At 37.2% G+C, this 27,431-nt stretch overlaps 2 protein-coding genes across 2 annotated transcripts; both read right to left on the minus strand.

The window, feature by feature from the left end:
* Positions 1-184: 184 nt before the first annotated feature.
* LOC124541834 lies at positions 185-27,084 on the minus strand. Its single transcript, XM_047119742.1, has 18 exons — positions 26,931-27,084; positions 25,440-25,521; positions 22,231-22,329; positions 20,190-20,293; positions 19,419-19,517; positions 18,153-18,932; positions 17,045-17,442; positions 16,213-16,354; positions 15,273-15,368; positions 13,722-13,841; positions 12,318-12,431; positions 11,261-11,383; positions 10,145-10,300; positions 9,613-9,756; positions 8,508-8,650; positions 8,286-8,388; positions 7,403-7,760; positions 185-381 (listed from the first exon to the last, which is right to left on the minus strand). The coding sequence occupies exons 1-17, from the start codon at positions 26,967-26,969 to the stop codon at positions 7,461-7,463; spliced, it is 3,042 nt and encodes a 1,013-aa protein (XP_046975698.1). The 5' UTR covers positions 26,970-27,084; the 3' UTR covers positions 185-381; positions 7,403-7,460.
* Positions 375-3,853, minus strand: LOC124541830. The gene is made up of 4 exons (XM_047119739.1): positions 3,805-3,853; positions 1,469-1,676; positions 1,240-1,342; positions 375-739 (listed from the first exon to the last, which is right to left on the minus strand). The coding sequence occupies exons 1-4, from the start codon at positions 3,836-3,838 to the stop codon at positions 440-442; spliced, it is 645 nt and encodes a 214-aa protein (XP_046975695.1). The 5' UTR covers positions 3,839-3,853; the 3' UTR covers positions 375-439.
* Positions 27,085-27,431: the final 347 nt, after the last annotated feature.

Consider the following 27,431-nt stretch of genomic DNA (forward strand, 5'->3'; position numbering starts at 1 on the left):
GCCTCGCGAGCGCTGCGCTTGACACTGTGAGTGCAGCGCGACGCGACTCGGCTCGCATCGGCGACAGTCGCACAGCCGATCGCAGCCGAACGGAGCGCGCCGTCCCAAACCATCGATATTCATTTCTCATGCGAATATGATCTTTACACAAACGCAATAACTCGTAATATCGTATGACCTAATATATTCGTCAATTCGACGCGTCGCTTTACACGCGCTCGCTGTCTCGGGTCGAGCTGACGCGAGAGTCTACAGCGACGGATAGCGTCGAGTGGCGCGATAGGGAGCTGTCTCTATTGGTTGTGTGAATCTAAGTCGTGTCGCACTACAATTCCCTATAGAATAAGAAATAAATTCAACTCCCGTCAGTCCAACAGTCAACTCCAGCACTCGACCGACCCGCCCAGCCCCGTGGCGCGTAACACACCCCGGGCGAACATCAACACAAATGCTGGACCAGCTGCCCGCAGACGTCCGTCTTCGTCAGCTCGAAGTCCGCCGCCTTACCTCGCTGCAAGATCTCTATCGTCGACCTGGACTCCAGCTGCTTGATGTGATGCAGGACCTTCGCTTCGGGGAGGGGTTGTATGGGCTTCGCGACGATGAGGGTCGTGTTCTTGAGCGCCCTCGCGAGGCTCTTGAGGAACTTGTACCACTGCCTCTCGTTGGCGGTCGCTTCGGGCGTGTTCACGAGGACGATGGCGCGCTCCATCAGCGCGCAGACGCAGCTTAGGGTCAGCTGGAAGTCAAATAATATGTTTGGAATTGCTGTTTTAGTGATAAGGTCGCCTCTTGTCCATCTTTATTAATCGTATCTGAATGATTAATTTAATTTATATTTATCAAGATGATCAAGGTCAACAAATCCACTCCATATTTACTAATATTATAAATTCAAAATTGAGTCTGTATATAGGAAATATATGTTTGTTAACTTTTACGTTTTATATTAAATATCATAGAAATCTGCATAAACGTTTTCAAGTCACGTGACAAATTAAAATAAAACAGATTAAAAAAGCATTGCATTTTTATTTATGTGTACTTTATTTTTCGCGTTGTCAAATAGGCTATTAAAAATAATAAAAATCTGCATAGACATTGTCAAGGACACATAAGGCATAAGTAACAGATGACATTAGTTATATATAATTCTTGAATATATCAGCATTAGACGGGATAGAGATCTACAACTGGACAATGTCATATAGGGAATGTTAGATCATCGGGCAAACTTACAGAAGTAGTCAACACATGGGGGGTCCTCGCCGGGTCCAAGGCTTCGGAGAGGAAGCTGCATGACTCTATAACCGCAGACCAGCCTGATGTGCTCTGAATGTAGCTGTGGACGATAATGGTCTATATATTATGTCAATATCACTTGAAACACTTATGGAAGTACTGTTTCTACTGCACTGGCTCAGCAAACACAGTGAGGCTACGTATTGCGAGCGGGTCGGGTGCGTACCGGCGGTAGTGGTGCGCGAGCGCGGCCAGGCCGCCGTCGTCGCGGCGCGCGGCGGGCGCCAGCGCGCGCAGCACGCGCGCCCACAGCGGCCGCAGCCGGCGGCGCCTGCAACGCCGACGCGCCCGACGGTAAGCACTGTCCTCCGCGGTGTCGAGTGGCGCGTCGGCTGTGCGCCGGCTTACATGGGTACGCCACTCCCCCCGAGTCGCTGTAGAAAGACATTCATTACTTTTCAATGCTGTCTCGTGATGGCGTTTGGGGTACCATCATTACTTCTCATTACACAACAGGTGCTTTAGCTACTTACATTGCGGTCAGAGTCAGGTATGTTATGTTGTCCAATATTTATTATTACATTATAGAAAATACTTTCATATTCCACTCAACTTTCGACGGGTCCCAAGAACAAAATCTTATGGAAAAATAAGACAAAATCGACTTTATTGTTAATTATTAACCTGTATAACATTACACACACACACACACATTTACACGGTAGTGTGTTTGATTGTTTGGTTTGATTGAATGATCAAAAAACCTTCGAAATTTATTCATCAAACGAAATTATTCATAAACATAGTTTTACAAAACTTTAAGCCATCACACTGTAAAGTAGGAATTTCGCAGATACGATTTTGTTCTTGGGACCCGTCGCTTTGTTCGCTTTATGTTAAATCCTTAGTTTCGATAAGAACTAAAAACTAAACACCATTATGACCGTTTTACAATCAAAGCGGCTTTTTCGCGAATCATTAATGAATACCACAGATTACACGGATACACTAGAGCTAATTAAGGATTACAATGTAGAGCCTCGTTACTTCAAGCTCAAAGTTGTTTAGTTGTCTTTATATCTGTTACAAAAGTAATGTCTGAATTCGAATATTAAAACCAACTCATTTTATACCGAGCTAGGCCATCTCTTGAGCTGAGATGGTCTGATGGCCCAGTGGTTAGAACGCGTGCATCTTAACCGATGATTTCGGGTTCAAGCCAACGCAAGCACCAGTATACTATATGTATGTGCTTAATCCGCTCGCCTATAGAACTCTCTTCCAGACAATATTTTCCACAATAATGTTACAATAAGACCGTTTAAAATCAGAGTTAAGCAAGCTATTATAACGTTGTATCGTTCCCTGATTCGTAGTGTTTTAGAATATGCATCACCAGTTTGGAGTCCAAGTTACAAAATTTATAAAAGTCGCATTGAAAAAATTCAACAGGGTTTTACAAGATTTTTAGCATGTAAAGACAGGCGCTGTCCATATCGAGCAGACTATGTGACACGTTTAAATACTTTAAGCTAGATACATTGGAGAAACGACGGTCTCTGAACGATTTAATGTTTTTACACAAGCTCATTCACAACTCCATAGACTCTCCAAGGCTACTTTCTCAAATAAATTTATATGTTCCGAAAACCATTCCTCGGTATCCAATTAAAAGCACCTTCGCCATTCCTAGATATCGCACAAATGTTGGAAAATTTTCGACATTAATTCGTTGTATGAGATCCTACAATGAACTCGACTCCCATGTCATCGACATATACGAACTAAGTAGTGATAGTTTTAAGAAAAATTTAAATACTGTTTTAGTTAGTAATTAATATTTAATATTTAAAAATATTAGTGTTATTGGTAAGTCAAATAATTATAATATCCTTTTTGTTATCAAAGATTGTTTGTTATCCTATTGTATTGATATTTTTTTTTTGTTTAAAGTTTATTCTCACAGATTTTATTTAATGTTTGAGTGTAGTGTTTAGTTACCTTTGTTAACATGTAAGTTGTAAAATGTAAAATGTAAATACCAGTAATGGTGTATCACACTGTACAAGTTTTCTTTTGTTGTTTTTCCTAAATATGATTTGTGAATATGCCGATGGTATTTCTAAAGCAATAAATAAATAAATAAACACTTTCTTTCCACTTAAGTTTAATTTATTTGATATGTATGTATACATATATATATTTTTTTTGTATCTATATAAGTTGAATGTATTTATTTGTATTTAGTGTGTAATATATTCATTTATCGTTAAGTCTATTTCAATTTTATAATATAAAATAATTGATATTGTACCTACATCATAAATATGTATTACAAATAATCTCCACTAGATTCAGGGTTTCTGGAAGAGATCTCTTGTTAGAGATAAGTTATCCCTTTGTACACATTTTTCATTAACATAATTTTCTGTATACTCAGTTGGTACATAAATAAATAAATAATTCATGTCGTGCGTCGTGTACATCATGACGAAACCTGCATGTGTGTAATTTCATCGAAATTCTGCTATAATATAAATATAAATAATGTATTCCACTAACCAGCTTTGGAACAGCGAGGTGGAATATGTTCCATACCCTTTCCTTAATGGAAGAGGAGTCCTTAGCCTATAAATGGGAAATTTACAGGCTGTTACTACATTTTACACTGACACTTTCTAACATTTGATAAATCATGAGCTCTCTATCCTAAAGCAATGTGTTCTGACAGGTTTTCAAATATTCACTTCAATCAGGGTATCAGACGCAATAAAACACATATATACTATAAACAAATTGCATTTTAATTATTTTACTGATAAAAAAAAACTAAAAACTACCAATAGATAGTAAAAAAATTAACTCCACCAGCGATTAAACGAAACACGTTTTAAAAATAAATGTTGTGATAACAAATGATCGTATAACTAACAATTTACAATGCCAACAACTTATCTGCAGCGAAAATTGAGACGCCATCTTGAAATGCCACTCCGTCAAGCACTTGTCTTTCGTATTTATAGTTTAAATTATTTATTTTGGCAACAATTTCAAATGTTATGCATTGTTCATAGCAACACTAAATTCGATCCAGATAAGTTTCTTGGCTTCTAACTGAATTGGCAGTTGATCTTATAAACTTCAACGTTTAAGATTTCCGCGCGTTAAGTTAGCAATGTCATTTTGACATACATTTTGGCGCGCAAAAATCTTTTGACAATAAATTGCAATAATATATTAAACTTTAAGATTCGTTTAAGACGGGAATTCGAAACATACACCCAAACGAGTTCCAGTATTATTAATATAATTATTAAATTAATATAATTTATACTTACATCTTAAGATATCTCGAGAATTTGGACCAAAGATAATTAAAACAATTTTTTAACATTATTATGACGTTTAGTTGGGCGAGCTCGTCCAACCACAGATAAATAAGACACGTATCTTAAAATTTGACATCCTTGTCAATATTCTCGAGATATCTTAATAATAAAAAAAATATATAAATTACATTAATTGTAATAAAATATTTATACTTATATATAATTGCAAATTTAAATTATACATGTGAAATTCCCGCCTTATATATTAATAATAAGTGCGTTAAGCGAACAAATCTGCCATTCGACGTTAGTCATTAGTTCCGAGATAGAAAACGACGAGCAATATATTATCATCATCCCATTGAGGCATATCAGTAAACACATAAAAAATCCAGTGCAATCTGAGGGATCAGCTGTTAGCGAAACTGGTTTGAACCGGTTCGATTTGGTATAAACTGCATATAAATCATTGTAACCGCTTAAAGTCGGTCTAATTTTGATCGTTTTTTGTTTGGATATAAGCAAATAGATTATATATATAGATCTGTCGTTGCGACACGCTTTCTGATGTGTGTATGTACGTTATAGACACGAATATTAACTGACTCAGTTTCACTTATGTCATATATATAAACACATTACGAGGCCGTGACGTGGCACATAATATATTGTTATATACTGGCGGAGACTTAAAGTCTACTCCTTGGTCATAAGGAACAGGTCTCACTAAACTTGTCGAGAAGTCTTTGATAGTGAAACTGGATTAGTTAATAAAATAATATAAACAACGCCAATACCTACTAAAGGATAGAATTTTGTGCTTGCATTGCAAAAACGTCTCGCAAAAGGTCTGACGTCATTCATTTACAGCTAATTTAGGTTAGTTAATATATTAAATAAATCGTTAATTATGATCTGCAGTAAATATTTAATGAAGTTAATTTAAAAAAAATGACTTATAATGTTATGGAATATAAAAAATGTGTAAAAGACATACAAACACGAGCTCAGCTGTCCGCTTTAGTCCAAGCGAGATGAATCCAGTTCAATCCGGTTTTTACTTGTTAAACTACGTTGCAAACAGTTGAGATGAACATATATTATATTTATGATAGGAAACGGGTTAATTTTAAACATAGACAATACAGAGTTCCACAGATTAAACAACGATATACCCTAAATGAGACAATGAATATTAATATATAAAATACAAATTCACATAACATAAAACAAATATTGAGATGTGACTTTGTTTTGAGGACTGATTTTTTCCTACGAAATACGATTTTTAATATTAACCAATGGGCGATCACAGATTAATTAAGACGAAAAAAAAACAACAATGAAACGAAAAAGTCAGTCCTATATTATTTTTATCCAAGAATTTTTATGGAATACAAACATATTCTCTCCATATTACAAAATTCAATGGATCTTTTTTTTTATTTAGTATAGCAACCCCGTTATCGATTTAAAAAAAAGCAATATTTGTCTCTTTTTCTTTAAATAAAAAGCTTCAATTCTAGTGTTATATTTCTTAATATTTACAGATGCGTGATTAAAATATAAATTCATATAGTATTATCAATGTCAGTGTTGCCAGGCTTTGTAACGTCAGAATCAATACTTGACGAATTCAAGAAATCCTCGACGTTGACTGTACAAAGTTGCATCGAAAATAACACAACATATTCTATTAATAACGAGATAAATCTAAGAATCGTTTGTACTTGGGATTTTCTTTTTAATTTTATAACCCAATAGATATACTTTACTAGATAAAAATCTTCATTAATTTCTTTCCTATCAAAAAAAATCCAACGTCGAAGATTCAAAACCTGACAACACACAGACGGTGTTACCATCTTAAAATAATAAAAGCTTTTCAGTATTGCCATTCTTTGCTAAACTAATATCAGAATGACGTATCAATAACAGAGCGGAAAATAAGCAATTTTTTTTGTTTAATAATTAAAGATTTACAATTTCCGAACAATCTCACCAAAATAAAAACATACAGTTTAATTACATACATTACATTTACAAAATTGCTTACATTCGACTCCTAAGACATACATACACCTAATATAATTAGTAATTACACATTGAATATACAATTGATAGAAATTACCTACTTTATCGGTTTACAAAAAAAAAAAAAATTACAATTTATTTTTAATCTTTTTTACACATCAAGAAATTTATACTTTTCGTTTCTCATTCAATAATTATGTAAAATTTCTCAACAGCGAAATCTAGTCAACGTAAAGAGATAATCTTTGATTCCACAATAGCAGTCATCCGATATTGAACTTTAAAATCAATCGCATAGAGTACAAATCAGCACGTACCTAATATCTACAATTTATACAAGACCGTAAGAAGAATATCGCTAGAATAATTCATTTATACAAATATATAACTGGCGGAGCGGGTCGGTCGGCCGAGCGCGTACAGTCGCCGACGCCTCGCGAGCGCTGCGCTTGACACTGTGAGTGCAGCGCGACGCGACTCGGCTCGCATCGGCGACAGTCGCACAGCCGATCGCAGCCGAACTGAGCGCGCCGTCCCAAACCATCGACATTCATTTCTCATGCGAATATGATCTTTACACAAACGCAATAACTCGTAATATCGTATGACCTAATATATTCGTCAATTCGACGCGTCGCTTTACACGCGCTCGCTGTCTCGGGTCGAGCTGACGCGAGAGTCTATAGCGACGAATGGCGTCGAGTGGCGCGATAGGGAGCTGTCTCTATTGGTTGTGTGAATCTAAGTCGTGTCGCACTACAATTCCCTATAGAATAAGAAATTAGTCCAACAGTCAACTCCAGCACTCGACCAACCCGACCCGCCCGTGCGCGCGTAACACGCCCTGGGCAAACATCAACACAAATGCTGGACCAGCTGCCCGCAGACGTCCGTCTTCGTCAGCTCGAAGTCCGCCGCCTTACCTCGCTGCAAGATCTCTATCGTCGACCTGGACTCCAGCTGCTTGATGTGATGCAGGACCTTCGCTTCGGGGAGGGGTTGTATGGGCTTCGCGACGATGAGGGTCGTGTTCTTGAGCGCCCTCGCGAGGCTCTTGAGGAACTTGTACCACTGCCTCTCGTTGGCGGTCGCTTCGGGCGTGTTCACGAGGACGATGGCGCGCTCCATCAGCGCGCAGACGCAGCTCAGGGTCAGCTGGAAGTCAAATAATATGTTTGAAAGTGCTGTTTTAGTGATAAGGTCGCCTCTTGTCCATCTTTATTAATCGTATCTAAATGATTAATTTATTGGTTTATAATAATGAGTACTTAAGATTTAATTTGGAGTTAAAACATAATTCGAGATAATTTATATTTATCAAGATGATCAAGGTCAACAAATCAACTCCATCTTTACTATCATTACAAATTCAAAATTGAGTCTGTATATAGCAAATATGTTTGTTAACTTTTACGTTTTATATTAAACAATTAAACATCATAGAAATCTGCATAGACGTTTTCAAGTCACGTGACAGATTAAAAAAAAAACAGATTATAAAAGCATTGCATTTTTAGTTATGGACACTTTATTTTTTGCATTGTCAAATAGCCTATTAAAAATAATAAAAATCTGCATGGACATTGTCAAGGACACATAAGGCATAAGTAACAGATGACATTAGATATATATAATTCTTGAATATCATATAGGAAATGTTAGATCAGCGGGCAAACTTACAGAAGTAGTCAACACATGGGGGGTCCTCGCTGGGTCCAGGGCTTCGGAGAGGAAGCTGCATGACTCTATAACCGCAGACCAGCCTGATGTGCTCTGAATGTAGCTGTGGACGATAATGGTCTATATTTTATGTCAATAAAACACTTATGGAAGTACTGTTTCTACTGCACTGGCTCAGCAAACACAGTGAGGCTACGTATTGCGAGCGGGTCGGGTGCGTACCGGCGGTAGTGGTGCGCGAGCGCGGCCAGGCCGCCGTCGTCGCGGCGCGCGGCGGGCGCCAGCGCGCGCAGCACGCGCGCCCACAGCGGCCGCAGGCGCGCGTGCGCCGCCGGCGCGCGCCGCAGGAAGCGCGCCAGTAACGCCTGGAATACATACAACACACGTTACGGTAAGTACACGACCCTGTCCGATCCGTAGGCGTCCTAAGCACGTCCTACACGATCCCGTCGACAGACTCACTGCCGACAACACTACCCAGATAGGTACAGACACACACCGACCCCGCCGGTCGAGGTCCCTATTTACCGACACGTCGGCGCCTAGGCGTACGACGTTGAATGCACACGTCATTCCTCCCTGGAGTCGACGACGGCGTCCTAAGCCGAGGTCCGGCCTCATAGGAGGCACCCTTAGGATGCGCGTATTCTGAGCCCTTCAGTGGGCTCCCATCACTAGGCCTGAGCATATAGCTCGCCTACCCCACCCGGTGACGCTGTAGAGGCCAATAGGGCCAACAGCAATACACATTTCGAAAAAAAAAAAAAAGTAAGTACACGTTAGCTAATAGTACTATCCTTGACGACTTCCGTTCGCGACTAGGTACACCAGTTTTCATGGGTGAGCCACCTGATGGTAAGTGGTCACCATCATCCATAGACACTGACACTGTAAGATATATTAACTATTCCTTACATCATCAATGTGCCACCAACCTTGGGTACTAAGATATTGTGTCCCTTGTGCATGTAGTTACACTGACTCACTCACCCTTCAAACCGGAACACAACAATACTGAATACTGTTATTTGGCGGTAGAATAACTGATAAGTGGTGGTGCTAACCTAACCTAACCTAACCTACCCAAGGTTAGGTTAGGTTAGGTTAGCATTATAGTTAGGACGGGCTTGCACAGAGCCCTACCACCAAGTAATATATACAACAATACTATGTTGCCTTGTGGTGGTGTTTGTAGTACCGTCTGTTCTTCTGATTTCTCACAACCAGGAATATATGTGATATTGTCCAATATTTATTACTGAGTCCCTGTCAGTGACGCCAAACTCAGCTGACTAAACCCAGTAGAAAATCTTGGCTTTACACTTACCCTGCCTTTCCTGACAGTCAGCATCTGAGGCAGTCGATCACTATGCAGGAGACCAGAAAACATCTTGTTCAGTAATTCATCCTTGTCCTCGTCTAGGAGATTCTTGATCGGTGCTGGCTTCTGACATAACGCCAGGTTAACTACCTATAACAATATATTATGTAAACATCTTTACTAATATCATAAATACTAAAATGGTATAGTAAGACACAACTTAGATGACATCGGCAAAGTGCTCTATCAAATTTTCAATATTCATTTCTTATGCGAATATAATATGTACACAAACATAATATCTTGATCATTACGATCTAATATATTCGTCAATTTGCGCGAGAATCTATAGCGACGAATAGCGTCGAATGGGGAGCTGTTTCTATTGGTTGTGAATCTGCAATAATCGGTTTTATTGAATTTGCCGACGCTACATCTAAGTTGTGCCGTACTGTATACAAAAAAAATTTGGGAATTCAAATTTTTTTTTAATGCATTCCATTTTTAAACAATTACAATCGAAAGACGTTCCACCTACCTGTCGCTTGTCAATACACTCGTTTTTAGGGCTCTCCTGTTTTGGTCTCCTTTGTACGGACTCTATGTTCTTGAGGAATAGATTAGAATCTTCCTCTTGTTCAATCTCCGCTTCCTTCTGGGCCAGTTCAAGCTGTTTCTGTTTCTCTTCTCTTTCCTGAAATAACTTTATACGTTAATATGAGCTAAGATGGCCCAGTGGTTAAAATGCGTCTTTCTTTACTGATGATCGCGGGTTCAAAGCCAGGCAAACACCAGTGAATATTCATGTGCTTAATTTGTGTTTAATTCATCTCATGCTCGGCGATGAAGGAAAGCATCATGAGCACATGCAAATGTTCCAAACCTTCTTCTCAAAGGCATAAGAAGGTCTAGGACCAACGGTGGGAAATTTACTGTTGTTGTTGTTAATATGTGATCATTTAATACTATAAGATATGCATTGCATATGTAATAAAGGTAAATATAGTCGACAGTAATGGCTGATAGAGTAAAGATATATAAATAAGTTTGACCTTGAAATGGCGTCATATCATTGGTCGAGAAAGAAACCGTTGACACGCCCGTTTATCACGGATTTGTGTAACAATGACGTTTTTAAAGGCGACGAATTGATTGAATACTAAATTGTTTATTCCGAGTCGAGATGACTGGAGTTAGAACGAGTGCATCTTAACGAATAATTGAAACACAAAGAAACACCACTGTTTTCATCTGCTTAATTCGTCCAGCTTTAGAACTGCGTGGTTATTTTTTTTTTATGGTATACGTTGACGGACGAGCATATGGGCCACCTGATGGTAAGTGCTCACCATCACCCATAGACAATGACGCTGTAAGATTAACTATTCCTTAAACCGTCAATGCACCACCAGCCTTGGGAACTAAGATTTTATGTCCCTTGTGCCTGTAGTTACACTGGCTCACTCAGCCTTCAAACCGGAACACAACAATACTGAGTACTGTTGTTTGACGGTTGAATAATTGATGAGTGGGTGGTACCTACCCAGAAGGGCTTGCACAAAGCCCTACCAAGTTACTTGGTGCCCGTTTATTCAACCATGCTCCAAAGCTCCTCATAAGGGAGAGGAGGCCTCGGGAGGTTACTTCAACTTACTTTCAATATCAGCGCGTTGGATATGGCCAGTGGATCGTTGAGTTCTTCAAGTCTTAGCAGTATGAGATATAACGCTTCTATATCCAGTAAGAGTTGTTTCGTTCTGCGGACTTCGCGTGGCACCTGAAAAGAATGAATGAATGAATGAATCATTCAACATTTGATATATATATATATATATCAAATGTTTGGGGATAATCTATAGTAATATTAAAAATACTCTGTCTGTAATGCTGTCAATTAAACCGCTGAACCGTATTTGGCCCAGTGGGTAGAACGCGTGCATCTTTATGCATGATTGCGGGTTCAAACTCAGGCAAGCACCGCTGATTCATGTGCTTAATTTGTCTTTATAATTCATCTCGTACTCGGCGGTGAAGGAAAACATCGTGAGGAAACCTGCATGTGACAAATTTCATAGAAATTCTGCCACATGTGTATTCCACCAACCCGCATTGGAACAGCATATTGGAATATGTTCCAAACCTTCTCCTCTAAGGGAGAGGAGGCCTTTAGCCCAGCAGTGGGAATTTACAGGCTGTTGTTGTTGTTGTTATGAAGAAACTTTGAAATCCAAAATTGGAAATCTTAAACCATAGGGAAACAGTGGGTGCCAACAGCTTTTTCTATTGGACGCGTAAATACCCACCTAAAACTACCATAAAGCCTTACTAGTTACAAAGAACACTATTACGTAGTTATCCACCAAACAAAAGCTGGATCAGGGTTTAAATAGGCTCTGTACTACCACCGCAGAACCTTTTCCGACCTCCGTGGTCGAGTGGTGTGTACACCGGTTTTCATGGGTACGCCACTCCGAGGTTCCGGGTTCGATTCCCGGCCGAGTCGATGTAGATTATTATTATTTTTCTATGTTGTCTTGGGTCTGGGTGTTAGTGGTACCGTCGTTACTTCTGATTTCCATAACACAAGTGCTTCAGCTACTTACATTGGGATCAGAGTAATGTATGTGATGTTGTCTCATATTTATTTATTATTTATTTTCACCAAGAATCTGCCATGACTTATTAGAGTAGGAAAGTAGTGACAAATATACCTCAGCAGGATTCGTGGTGCTCGCCACACTCGGAGCCCGGGACTGTCTCCCGGAGGCCGGCTCAGCGACGACTTCCACGTCGATTATCTTCCTGGGAGCCGTCACACTACCACACTGAAATATAAATTTGTTGCCATTTAAAAAAAATATATACGTATATAGTTACTCTACCGCCAAATAACAGTACTTATGTATAATGTCTAAGTCTGTCTGTCTGTCTATCTTATCTCTAAGTTCCATGTGATGTTTCTTTTTTTTTTAGTATAAGGGCTTTTTAGTTTTTGTTCTTATAATTTCATTTATTTATTTTCGTGTGCGCGCATGTCTTTATGTTTACCCAATAGTCAGGGGCCATCTGAAAATCAGTGTTGTGCATTACCACAGCCTATACTGACCCCTTGCTACCTACAGTGTGTTCTTTAATTTATTTTTCCTGTATAAGATTATATTATTTTGCTACACACATGCATAGATATGTATGTGTGTAGCAAAATAAATGGTTTACTCAGTAATGTTGTGTTCCGGTCTGAAGGGTGAGTGAGCCAGTGTAACTACAGGCACAAGGGACGTAATATCTTAGTTCCCAAGGTTGGTGGCGCATTGACGATGTAAGGAATAGTTAATATTTCTTACAGCGTCATTGTCTATGGGTGATGGTGACCACTTACCATCAGGTGGCCCATATGCTCGTCCGCCAATCTATACCATAAATATATATATATATATATATTATACAATTTTTACCCATTATAGTGACTATAAAAGTAATGCTCCCATACAAAAAAAGGACGAGACATACGAACCACACATATTTTCAAAACGGTTCTAGATTTTAGTTACTTGCTATACTAGTAGGTACCACCCACTCATCAGATATTCAACCGCCAAACAACAGTACTTTTATTGTTGTGTTCCGGTTTGAAGGGCGAATAAACCAGTGTAACTACATACACAAGGGACATAACATCTTAGCTCCTTTGGTGCATTAGCGATGCAATGAATTGTTAATATTGCTCACAGCGCCATTGTCTATGGGCGATGGTGACCACTAACACTAACTTCTTCCGATTGTAGCACGAACATTATAAATTTGCCGCTCTGAAGTGACAACGGTGATCTCAACTGAGGATATGTTATATATATAGCGAGCGGGTTAGTGGTTCATTAGTGATGCAAGGAATGGTTAATATTGCTCACAGCGCCATTGTCTATGGGCGGTGGTGACCACTAACACTAACTTCTTCCGATCGTAGCACGAACATTATAAATTTGCCGCTCTGAAGTGACAACGGTGATCTAAATGAGGAAATGTGGCAATATGGAGCGAGCACAGAGCCACAGAGGGCAACGTTGATCTCAAGTGAGGAAATTTGGCAATAACGGGTGTGCAGTGAGGCAGGCTACCTGCAGCTTGCCGAGCGAATTCTCGAACTGCGTGGGCACGTAGGCGCGCGGCGCGTCGTCGCCCGTTGAGTTGTGGCGGTGAGAGTTGTGGCGCTCGCGCGGACGCAGATCGCTCTCCTGCTTCACCGCTGCACACACACACACAAACACACACATATAAACATACACATAAAACAACAACAACAACAACAGCCTGTAAAATCCCACTGCTGGGCTAAAGGCCTCCTCTCCCTTTGAAGAGGTTTGGAACATATTCCACCACGCTGTCCCAATGCGGGTTAGTGGAATACACATGTGGCGGAATTTCTATGAAATTTGTCACATGCAGGTTTCCTCACGATGTTTTCCTTCACCGCTGAGCACGAGATGTAAATTATAAAGACAAATTAAGCACATGAAACAGAGGTGCTCGCCTGGGTTTGAACTCGCAATCATCGGTTAAGATGCACGCGTTCTAACCACTGGGCCATCTCGACTCACACATACACATACATTTAGATTACTTGAATGAGACATTTCTTTATAATGTCGAAACGAGCTCCATCAAATACAAATACAAAAATTGACAAATAGGCGTTTTTAATAACTGAACTGATCGTATTTGCCGCAATTACGTCACACCATGGCGGTGTTTTAGGTCACGTGACATGTAGATTAAAAATTACGACTTTCTAACTTAGTATGATAAAGTAATAATGTGATTTTATGACTCAAAATCAAAGTTTTATCAACGAATGTACCCTATTTAGTGAAGCTACCACCGGTTCGGAAAGTAGATTCTACCGATAAGAATACAGTAGTTACTCTTTTTCAACATTTAAAAAATACAGTCATGATAGTCAATACAATTATTTAAATTAATATATCCTGCTTGGAAGTCAACAGGTATTAACTCCACGCTTTATCATCTATAAAAAACTTGTATCGAATAACATGCCTTTTTTACCAATGTATTTTTTACAAACGATTTAAATTTACGAAACGGAAAAGTTAAAAATGTCTGCGGAATTTTATTTTCTTTCATTATTATTCAATTTATTACGTGATCCAACAATTTAGAATTGCGGAATTGTATATATAAATCTAAGATTTGTTTGATTTGATTTTGATTTGTCAGGTCTAAGGGTTGTCCATTAATCACTTGATCTTTTTTTAGCATTTTTAACCCCCCCTCCCCCATTGGTGATAGTGAGGTTTAAGACCACCCCCCCTCCCCCTTCTCAACATCACGTATATTTTTACTACCTACAACGAATCCTAAAATTTTCTGAATATTATCTTAATTTAAATACAGGTATAAACTATAATCTTATTTTATTCTGAAATTAAGGACCATATTTGTTTAAAAGTCGCGCATTAGACGAAAAAATAAATACACGAGATATCTTACTACATTCTTGTGTTATTTTCGTGATTTTTATCAAACCCCACCCCCCCTATCAAGCCTCACGTGATAAATGGACAACCCCTTATCTGACCATTAGTTCAATACTTTATGAATAGAAGTTTCACTTCACTTACACTTGAATAGAAATAGAGTACAAAGGAAACCTTACCTCCACTGTAGAAGGGATGATTCTGTTGATTGGCTTTGTGTGCTTCTTTCACACCCTCCTTTTCTTTGTTAGCCTGCCTCTCTAAGAAGACCTGGAAAAATAAATATATATATATAGATCCCGCTGAGTTTCTGAGGTGTTAAATTCCGAACCGGTGGTAGATTTTTGACTATCAAGAAAGTGTAATTCTCATCTGATTGGTTTGTCAAATTAGACCAGCTTCTGCGACTGGCTTTCCACGAGTTAGAGGCCCAGCGGTTAGAACGCGTGCATTTTAACCGATGATTGTGGGTTCAAACTCAGACAGCACCGCTGATTCGAGTACTTAATTTGTCTTTATAATTCATCTCGTACTCAGCGGTGAAGGAAAACATCGTGAGGAAACCTGCATGTGTCTAATTTCATCGAAATTCTGCCACATGTGCATTCCACCAACCCGCATTGGAACAGCGTGGTGGAATATGTTCCAAACCCTCTCCTTAATGGAAGAGGAGGCCTTATCTCAGCAGTGGGAAATGTACAGGTTGTTACTTTACTTTACTTTTATATAGATCCCGCTGAGTTTCTGAGGTGTTAAATTCCGAACCGGTGGTAGATTTTTGACTATCAATAAGAAAGTGTAAACACTTCTATTTTGCGTCATGAGGCCAGCGTATTAAAGATAAAATACGACCTCCATGGTCGAGAGGTGTGTACACCGGTTTTCATGGGTACGCCACTCCGAGGTCCCGGGTTCGATTCCCGGCCGAGTCGATGTAGATACCATTAGTTTTCTATGTTGTCTTGGGTTTGGGTGTTTATGGTACCGTCGTTACTTCTGATTTCCATAACACAAGTGTTTAAGCTACTTACATTGGGATCAGAGTATTGTATGTGGTGTTGTCTCACATGTAAAAAAAAAATTTTTTGACTTGGCTATTCTTTAAAGAACTTACCGTATAGTAAAAGTCGTGTATATAGGGTGTTCCTGTGTTCAATTGCAACATCTGTATATTAATGAGCCACTGCTTCTCTCTCTGCGTCATGAGGCCAGCGTAGTCATCTGTATCGCTTGCACTATCATCGCTGTTTGAATGTCTGAAAGAGACAAATATATGTTAGATAGCTACTTTGCACAAGATGGATAACTTTCTGAATCTATCAATCTGTTTTGGCTGTGAGTTCAATCAACCAACAATTTTATAAGTATACATTACTGATACTGAATATACTACAAAGTTTTTTTTATGGTATAGGTTGGCGGACGACCATATGGGCCAACTGATGGTAAGTGGTCACCATCACCCATAGATAATGAAGCTGTAAGAAATATTAACTATTCTTTACTTCGTCAATGCACCACCAACTTGGGAACTGAGATGTTATGTCCCTTGTGCCTGTAGTTACACTGGCTCACTCACCCTTCAAACCGGAACGCAACAATACTGAGTACTGTTATTTGGCGGTAGAATAAGTGATGAGAGGGTGGCAGTGTTTCTTTATTATATTATTCATGCATGCAATCCGTTGTGTAGTTTTAAAGGTTTAAGTATACTATTGAGATATAGGGACAGAGAAAGCGACTTTGTTTTATACTATGTAGAGATTCAGCTATCTGACCAACATTCCTCCAAATGAAATAATATTATTATTTATGAATAAAGAGATGTCTTGGGTCCACAATCAATGCTCGACACACCGGGTGTAATCTCAACTATCCACACCCAAACAACCACAAAAGTGTCACATACACACATAGGAATAACATATATGAAAAAACATACTAACCTATTTGCATTACTAAATGTACCATTCTGTCGATTGAACACCATATTATGATTATTCATGGCCTGGTTATTGAACATATTCCTGTTATTCAACATGGGATGATGGCTCGCATTGTGGTAACTATTGTTGAACTGGAGCATCGGATGAGTATTCTGTATAATTTGCACCATATTCTGCGAGGTTAGGTTCTTTGAGTTATTATAAACCCGACTCTTCAGCTTTGGTTGATTCTGTACAACATTCTGAACGCTTTGAACCGACTTCTGAATTTTGCTCTGTGGGGATTGTGTTATTTGATTGGGCGGCTTGATCGGTTGGTTCAATTGTTGCTTATTCATTTGATTCATGACCATGTTGGACTGTGTTATTGTCTGGTCGTTTTTTGGAATTGAAGGTCCCTGTAACATGTTTCATAATTAATTAAAAATGTAATTATATAAAGCTATTAAACTCTTATTGAGCCTAGATGGCCCAGTGGTTAGAACGCGTGCATCTTAACCGATGATTGTGGGTTCAAACCCAGACAAGAACCACTGATTGTTTATATGCTTAGTTTGTGTTTATAATTCACCTCGTGCTCGGTGGTGAAGGAAAACATCGTGAGGAAACCTGCATGTCTCTAATTTCATCGAAATTCTGCCACATATGCATTCCACCAACCCGCATTAGAACAGCGTGGTGGAATATGTTCCAAATCCTCTCCATAACAGAAGAGGAGGTCTTATCCCAGCAATAGGAAATTTACAGGCTGTTACTTTACTTTTTTACTTTTTACTTAAACTCTTATTAATGAGACATAAGCATCTTTTTATCAACATTTATAACACAAATAAGAGATATATCTAATATTGATAAAGAATAAATTACTAAAATTCAAAATTAAATATGCTTCAGCATATTTACTATGACAGATTTTTTCTTTATATTATAACAATGATAATCATTTAAATATTCGCTACCCTATCAGTTAAAATAATAAAATAGTAGTATAGATTATTAATAATCATAAATAACACACACTCTCTCTCTCTTCTGTTATACAATAAATAGTTTAATTTACTATGCATAAAAGAGAATATTAAAAGTTTCAATTGAAAGTTTTACTTACACGAAAATTAGGATTGAATTGATTCATACTAGGGCTAAAATTTTGTCTTGGCATGCCAATACCAGGAGGGGGCGCCATCATCCTAGGTTGCCCCATCATGTGGGGAAACTGATTCATACCGAATTGATTACCGTTCGGTATCATTTGATTTTGTCCCATCTGGTTCATATTTTGCCCCATTTGATTCATGTTCTGTCCCATTTTATTCATATTTTGACCCATCGGATTCATATTTTGACCCATTTGGTTCATATTTTGCCCCATCTGATTCATATTGGGGGGCATCTGGTTTTGCACCATCTGGTTCATATTTTGACCTATCTGATTCATGCCTGGACCCATCTGATTGGGCATCATTTGATTGTTTTGGTGATGGACGTTCATGTTTTGCATCTGATTCATCATACCTTGTCCCATTTGGTTATTTTGAAACTGATTCATTTGATTTGAATTCTGCATGAACTGGTTCACACTATGCCCCATTTGGTTCATATTTTGTCCCATCTGATTCATATTTTGTCCAAGAGGATTCATGTTTTGACCAAGCTGGTTTACGTTGTGCCCCATTTGGTTCATATTTTGTCCCATTTGATTCATGTTTGGAGTCATGTGATTCATCATCTGGTTTTGATTCATTTGAGAATTTTGCCCGATTATTTTATTCAAGGGTTGGTTCATTTGGTTCATATTATGAGCCATAGATTGCTGTGGGGCAAATGGTAGTGGTACTGGTGCCTGAAGTCCTGGCGGCCTTTGAAGGATAACTGGAGGAAATCTTGGCTACAAAGAGGAAAATACCACATTAAAATCTTAAATGTAGATATTTATTTAATTCACATCATCTATCGCAGAGAAATCCCCCAGGGCTCCACGGGAGACATGACGGAGGGTCTACGTAGGCGTGAATAAAAAATGGGGGTCCATAAGATGTTAATGGGGATCCACGAAAATTTATCTGCTTTTGATAGTAAAGAGCAAAAATGTAAGCATAGTTATATTACCTTATTAATTTTTCTTGTAATTCTATTCCTTTAATAATTAAGTGTTAGAAAATGTACTATTTTCCGTTTTTATTTTACCTATCGGAATATAGAGACAAAACTCAGAAGCGACACAATTTTAATTTTTTGACGACTTTATGAAAATGGTAGAAATGTAGCAGCAGGGGTCCACCGAAACCAATAAAATTTTGAAAGTGGTGACGAGAAAATTAAGTTTGGGAACTACTGTTCTATCCTTTATTGGACGTCTATATTTCGTACAAACCTGAAAGTAGTTCTGTGAGTAGTTTTGCGGCGCTTGATTTTGGCGCAACTGTCTCTCCAACTCCTCCACCGTGCAGACATTTTTAAGCGTTGGAACTGGCTGCGAAATTCATAATAACTATTAGCAATATTCATTTAGGTAACGAGTCTTTTCAGTAACATTCGAAATTTGGAAATTTTGTAAGATACAAAGATGTATGTGTGAAAGATGATATAGCTGGAAAGAATCTTACTTATAAGATACATTTTTTTTTATGCTATTGATTGGCGGACGAGCATATAGGCCACCTGATGGTTAGTCGTCACCACCGCCCATAGACAATGGCGCTGTAAGAAACATTAAACATTCCTTACATCGCCAATACACCACCAATCTTAGCAACTAAGATGTTATGTCCCTTGTGCCTGTAGCTACACTGGCTTACTCACCAATACCAAGTACTGTTGATTGGCGGTAGAATATCTGATGAGTGGGTAGTACCTACACTTGGCTTGCACAAAGCCCTACCAACAAGCACATGACATAAGAATGAGAAGTATGGAAGGAGAAGACAAGCTACGCCGATCCCAAAGGGATATGGGATGGGATAAGGGCAGAGGGATAAAGATGATGACAAGAAAGGAATCTTTGGTAATGTACCCAAAATACTAGAAGATAAATCAAGTACAAGACCAAACGCCCTGATGAGCTTTTACGTTTGATTATAACTGAAAACATCTTAAGGGAATGACCTAGTAATTTCTTAGGAACCTAGGTCTTAAAAGTACGTACCGTTGGCGCCGGGAAAGAAAGGTCATGTCGCCACACGCTCGAGCCGAGGCTTCGAGTCTGCGGCGCATCCGTTTCGTCCAAAACTAGCTGAGACAGGGATGCTTCTGTAATATAAAATCAACAAAATATTAACAAAATGCTTTCATGTTACAAATATCGAAAAATCATTATAGTACGACACAACTTAGATGTAGCGTCGGCGAAATTCGTAAAACCTATCACATCCGAATCGAGTACGCTATCCCAAACTATCAATATTTATTTCTCATGTGAATATGATCTTTACACAAACGCAGTAACTTGTAATATTATATGACCTAATATATTCGTCAATTTGGTACGTAGATTTACATGCAGTTGTTTTCTCGGGTTGAAATGACGCGCGAATCTATAGCGACGAATAGCGTCGAATGGCGCGATAGGGAGCTATTTCTATTGGTCGTGTAAATCATTTCATTGCATTTTCCGATGCTACATCTAATTTGTGTCATACTATACATAATTCATAACATAGTATTGTTATATGAAAAAAATAAAGGGCTTTGTCGCCGTATGTTTTGTTATTGATGGTCATATTTAAGCCGGTTGATCAAATGAGCCCCTTGTAGTCACCAACGCATCAACTTCCGCGCTGTAACTTATAATGCCACTAACCTTAAGATTCAAGACTGTTACTCTCTCATCCTTAAAATCAGAACAAAACAATACGTAAGTACTGCCAGTGGCGTAAATAGGGCGGTGCCACCGGTGCCCAGGCACAGGGCGTAGACTCTCGGGGGCGCAATAATAGACAGACTGCGCAGGGCTATTGTTTTTTCGTTTTGCTCTTGTTAAGATTCCGCTGAGCCCCTGGTACTCGATTCCAATACAAAAGTACTTACATGCTAGTATCATCAAAAACATACATCGCGCTCATTTTTTTGGCAGCGCACGAGCGTATTTGTGTTTAGTGTTTATCGTTAATGGACAACGCATTTGCAGTAGTGAACCTGCGTTTAAGTTTTAGTGAGTGAGACAGTAAAATAGGCAAAGGGTCTGCTTAAATTGGGCACAGTTATAGAAGCTCGCACAGGGCGCAGAAAAGGCTATTTACGGCACTGAGTAAGGCAGTATAGCGGCAGACTAAGTAGGCGATATGGTACCTGACCTACCCACCTCGAGTAAGTTCCTATCGCCAAGTATGATTTACCATAATTTTTGTAAATTGGAGATATCCTTTCGGACATTTACACTTCCATATTCCTGTTCTTCAAAGATTATAAAAGAATCTTAAAAACACAGGTCTGGCTGTCCTGACTGACAATTAAAATTCGATATGTTTCTTAAGTTCACAATCCCAATTTATTTTCAAAATGTAAATTTACGATTTGTTTTCTATCGCCCTCAATACCATTGACTTTTTCCCGTTATTAGTATGATTATGAACTAGGTGATATTTCTGTCAGTTACTAGATTATTTTTGCAACCGAAAATGTAGTGACGAGTATACGTATTACGGACGTTAATTGTATACATATAATTATAAGATTTATTACTGTAAGATAAAGACAATTTGGGCTAAATTTGCCTCCCTAAGCTCCAGGATACTTGACTGACTACCACCGCCCATGGACATCTGCAACACAAGGGGACTCGCAGGTGCGTTGCCGGCCTTTAAGAAAGGAGTAGAAGTTAGAAGGAGGTTTAGAAAAACCGCCGGCATCCCTGCTCAAGTGGTGTATGTCCTGAGCATGGATACCCAGAGAGGGATTCTCCACCGCTGCCGCTGATGGTACCCTCCTGGGGTAATTTAACCATATTCTGCGCAACCATCAAGTTTTGGAGGGGGGGATTGGGCCTCCGGACCTCTCACTTACCAGACGAAACGCGGTAGCATAGCTACCACTTTACGGCCGATTTTAAGTGAGAGAGTGGTACTACCCCGGGCGTGCCGGCCCATTCGGCTGTAACCTATTGGTAAATCCGCCACTGATATGGACAGACAGCGGTAAGCGACTCTGTTTTATACTATGTGATGATGATAATCATGAAGGGATCTTACCGAGTCGCGAATCAGCCTCGTCGAGAGCCGCATTCCTCCGACTGCTTTCAAGTTGCTCAGCCAAATGTTCGTGTTCAACTTCCCAATCGAATTCTTCCGCTGAAACAGATGCTGTTTTTACAACCCATGATATTCTAATAAACAGATATGTTATGTATGAAGTGTGCCGCACCGGGGACCGTTTATTTTAGTTTATTTTTACATATCGTTAAAAGTAAAAAGGATAGCTTGATAAAAACAATAAGTAAAAGGGATAACTAGATGTTTTAATTACGCAAAACGTATTACTACGTAATTATGATGTATTATAGCGTATTACTACGTAAAACAACTAAAGGCAAACGTCCCAATTAGGAAGTTTTCTAATCTTCACATTTGCGTGTTAATAACATATCTGTTTACTACAACATCATTGTTACAACCTATACAATCTATACTTGTTAGAATTAATACAGTATTTAAAAAAAGTACAATTCCTTTATCAAGTCTTAAGCTCTTAGTACCTTTTGATGCTGTATATGAAATCATTGCGACGTAATGTGATTTTCAATCGGTAAAGCATATTATCGACCTTACTGATCACACGAAAATAGATCTTAAGATACGAACCTTTTCGTATCCCTACTTTACTTGCAAAAGATTATCTCTTATCAAAAGATCTTAAAAGCACGGAAACTTTATATATAAAGTAAAAAGCAAAGTAACTGCTGGGCTAAGGCCTCCTCTTCCATTAAGTGGAGAGTTTGGAACATATTCCACCACGCTGTTCTAATATGGTGGAATGCAAATGTGTTAGAATTTCGATGAAATTAGACACTTGCAGGATTCCTCACGATGTTTTCCTTCACCGCCGAGCACCAGATGAATTGTAAACACAAATTAAGCACATATATATGGTTGGGTGCTTGCCTGGGTTTGAACCCGCAATCATCGGTTAAGATGGACGCGTTCTAACCACTGGGCCATCTCAGCTCTTCAGAGATCAGATCATTAAGATAGTTTAAGAAAACATTATTAAATAAAAAACAAACGTTTCTATACATTTTCCAAGAAAGCTTGGAAAAGTTTACTATTACTGGTTGACTGTCAGACAGGATATATTCATTGTATTTAACTGATATAACTTTATATAAGTTTGAACCATTATATATAACTTTCCGAACTGTTATGTTGTAAAACACTATAATAAATATGAGACAATATTACATATATTACTCTGATCCCAGTGTAAGTAGCTAAAGCACTTGTGTTATGGAAAATCAGAAGTAACGATGGCACGACAAACACCCAGACCCAAGACCACATAGAAAACTAATGAATTTTCTACATCGACTCGGCTGAGAATCGAACCCAGAACCACGGAGGTCGTCAGATATACTTTTACAATTAACATAAATATCGTAAAAAGGGCCTATCCATAGCAAACGTTAGTTTTGACGTCATTTTGACTTAACTATCACGTTATTAATTATTTTGTGTGAACGTGTTATTATATTGAAAATAAAAGTGATTTACTATTAGGTAAAAAAATTGTGTTTAAATTTTAATCACCACGAACAATGACCTTGATTTACAATTATTATGTTTTCTATTTCAAAGATCAATTTCGTTATTAGAGAATACTTAAATAATCTGCAAAGTTTCATCCTGTTATTACTTCAGAACATCAATTTTAAGATTAATTAAACAACTTTGCTTAAACATTTTGAAGAATCATTAGCGCCTTGAGAAAATTTGATGATTAATCCAAAGCTTTTGATAATGAGTTACAAATTTTGTTATGTAAAATAACAGCTATAACAAAGATCCTAACGTTTTATTAATCATTCCGATACTATAATCCATATTATAATATTAAAGATAATATTTTAATAAAGTGTGAAACAGGTGTCTGTACTGAAGCCAACACTTACTTAGGGTGTCCCACAAGGGAGCATTATTGGTCATGTTTTTTTTAATAACTTTGATAAGTAGATCGGTCAGGAGATATCATGAATTAATGGTTTTTTATTTTATTTTTCGTAATATTTTAAGGATACTATGATAACATACAATGATGCCTCAGTGGCTAAAACAAGTTGAAGTATGAAACAGAAACAAGCACCATTCAATTTCTATGAGCTTAATTTGTATTTATAATTCATCTCAAGCTCAATGAAGCAAAACATTGTAAGGTAACTTGCATATCTACTATAACACATTGTAACAGCCTGCGGGCAAAGTTCCCATTCTCTTTACAATAACTGGCATTAGCCAAGAGATGGGAAATAAATGACACAATGATTTATTTATGTCTCCAACATATCCTACACAGATAATATTCAAATTCACTGAACAGACATCAAATTAAAATGACAATGCCGGTATCTCTATAGAACTTTGCCCCCACCAATAATAGCTGTTTACACAAAGAGCATACTTAATATTTTATTATTGTTACTTGCTGATAAAAACATTTTTCTTAAAGCCAATAAATAATTAATCATTTATTTTTAAATAAATAAACACCTGTACAATTTATAAAATTAAAAACATATGCTCAGAACTGACATCAAATTAATCGACCAATTAAAATGTATGTATGCATTTGTCAGTAATCCCATGTGAACACTTGAAGCATTATATTAAAAGATTTATTATATCTATCTTTAAGAGCAAGAAATTAAATAATTATTCTGTTCCAGCCATCTTATACTATTTAAAATTTTTTTGTAATGCTTTATTGAGTAATATTTCTTATAAATCAAACTTATTGATATGTTACGAAACATTTGATTTCATTTCATTCATTGTAATATATTGTTGTATTGATAATTATTTATGAGATATATATATACATTGTTTCACAACCAATAACCATTTGCTTTAAATTTTCAACTAATTCTCTTTCTATATCTGAAACACAACTATACTTATATCAATGATGGTAATCTCTCACTTCACAATCAATTGCATTTAAAACGGTAGAAATGAGTAATTAATCAGTTTCTTTCAAGTAGATTCTACTGATAAGAACTGGGAATACTAATAGTGGTAGCTTTAGATTTTATTCAATACCGTAAACATAATCCAAGTGCTTTTATAAACCAGAATAAAGAATTTTCATTTATATCCACAAAAATATGACATATTTTCAACATAATAGATATGTTTATCGTTTCTCTTAATCGTTGATTACGTTAAACGTAAGAGATCAAAATAGTACTTACAGTCTTGTCCAAAGGTCTCATTATTGAGTGCGTCATACTCTTCCTCTGATGGTTCTCCTCCACCTTCGTCGTCATTTAAGTTCTGAAAAAAACATTTTATATCACTCTCACTGTCACATCTAACATATATACTCGCATATATCTCAATAGCGATATGTATAAGACATATGGTGTATACATAATATATAAAATATTAATTATATCACTAGCACGGAAAGTCCTTGGGCAGGGCACTTTCAACTCAATTCAGTTAGTAGTATAAAATACAATTCCAAGATTTCACCCACACAAAAACTTTAAGCTTAGAGATTAAAACATATCAAACCCATACAATGCTGAGTTTTGTGTCTTATTGTACTCTGCGGTAATAATAATGACGAAACCTGTATTTTATAGATATTAACCACACATATTAATCACTGTCGTAAAAAAAAGCTCCAATATTAGCAATGCATTTACGACTTATAAACTAAAATCAACTGTGTTTAGTTAATACAAATCTATCACCTTCTAACTTCACTAATTTGACATTTGAGAGAAAAAGACAACAACCAGAATAATTAATTAACATTTATAGATGAATCATTTATGTATAAAAATTTATTTCAGTAAGAAAGTGAAAGTAAACACAAATACAGGTCAAAATGTAAGAAAGGTATTTATCTTGTTTACCATTCTTATTTGTATTTTGATTCTGTGTCAATTATTTTGCCAAAAACGAGCTCGATTAATAATTGTCATAAATATAGGGTTGTAAGGTGTTTTATGAACTCAACGGTTTTGTTTGAAAAGTAAGGTTATATCAAAGTCAGTATAATTGTATTTATCATTTCTAAGTCGTGTTTAAATACACTTGAACACTGTAAATAGATTATTTGATTAAATTATTAAATATTTATAATATTTATTGAACTGAATTGTATTTTGATATTGTTTCAGAAAAACTTGATATATTTATATTTGAACATATTTTATTTAAATATGGACGTTTATTTGTTACACTGTGCATATTTCTTAATTATTTATGTTCTTACTGACAAAATAATAAAATAAGGCCATTAAATATTCATATTGGTTGACAAAATACATCAGATGGATATAATTCAGAAAGAAATTACGTGGAAACGATGATATCAGACCAACAATGAGTAATTCAGTGAAAAACGACAGATTTAGAAACACAATCTTCGTACACTATTGACAACATTGTATACGGAAAACCTAAAATGTTGAAAGCGCATAGGGTTGAATTTTACTTTAATTTCCACTTTATAAGAAAATCTTAATGAAAAAATACACATCAATATGTAGTTTTACGTTGAATATACGTGTATATTAAGCAATTTTTGAGTTAAAACATGAGAAAACTTGCAGAAATGACTACAATGATGAACTGTATTGGCACGCTGGCGCTCTACTTTCAGGAGCGAATAGGAACTTAGTAAATACCGTTTAGCTTGTTGTAATGTATAGAAACTTTTTGTTACTTACCGATACCGAAGTATCGAACCCGAAAAAAGAATCTGCCATTGGATTTTTTCATATATCATGGGCAGAAATGACATGACTTGTCACGCTACTGTGTCGCAACGGCGCTGGCGCCATGTCGGTTGGCAGTTCGGTTACACGCATGGGATAAAATTTCAAGTTAAAACAAATTAATAAGACCAACAACATTATACGTCATGAAAAACTTTTTTATATTTACAATCAATTTCATTGTCATTGTTTTAGCGTATAATATTAATTAAAGATAAATAAATTTTATACAGTATTACTTCAATTTTATATATATTCATTTCTATTACAGGCAAAATAAGTAAACAGCATGTATTCCGTATTACCGTCATTGATTTTAACTACCTATGGTATAAGTTAAGAATCTTTCTACTTAAAATAAAATACAAACGGATTTATTCTTTTATCTTTGAATTGAAATTCCAACAAATATTTATAAATAATTTAATTGGTAATTCCACAATCAACGATAAC

The sequence above is a fragment of the Vanessa cardui genome, chromosome 29 (assembly GCF_905220365.1).
Source record: "Vanessa cardui chromosome 29, ilVanCard2.1, whole genome shotgun sequence".
Taxonomy (NCBI): Eukaryota; Metazoa; Arthropoda; class Insecta; order Lepidoptera; family Nymphalidae; genus Vanessa; species Vanessa cardui.

Excerpts from the sequence above, each read along its gene's own strand:
- LOC124541830 (XM_047119739.1), bottom strand. The coding sequence starts at position 3,838 with ATGGAACATATTCCACCTCGCTGTTCCAAAGCTG. Across the intron at positions 1,677-3,804 it reads ACCTCGCTGTTCCAAAGCTG|CGACTCGGGGGGAGTGGCGT; the intron begins GTTAGTGGAATA and ends GTCTTTCTACAG. Across the intron at positions 1,343-1,468 it reads CTCGCGCACCACTACCGCCG|CTACATTCAGAGCACATCAG; the intron begins GTACGCACCCGA and ends TATCGTCCACAG.
- LOC124541834 (XM_047119742.1), bottom strand. The coding sequence starts at position 26,969 with ATGGCAGATTCTTTTTTCGGGTTCGATACTTCGGTATCG. Across the intron at positions 25,522-26,930 it reads GGTTCGATACTTCGGTATCG|AACTTAAATGACGACGAAGG; the intron begins GTAAGTAACAAA and ends TGTTTTTTTCAG. Across the intron at positions 19,518-20,189 it reads TTTCTTTCCCGGCGCCAACG|CCAGTTCCAACGCTTAAAAA; the intron begins GTACGTACTTTT and ends TGAATTTCGCAG.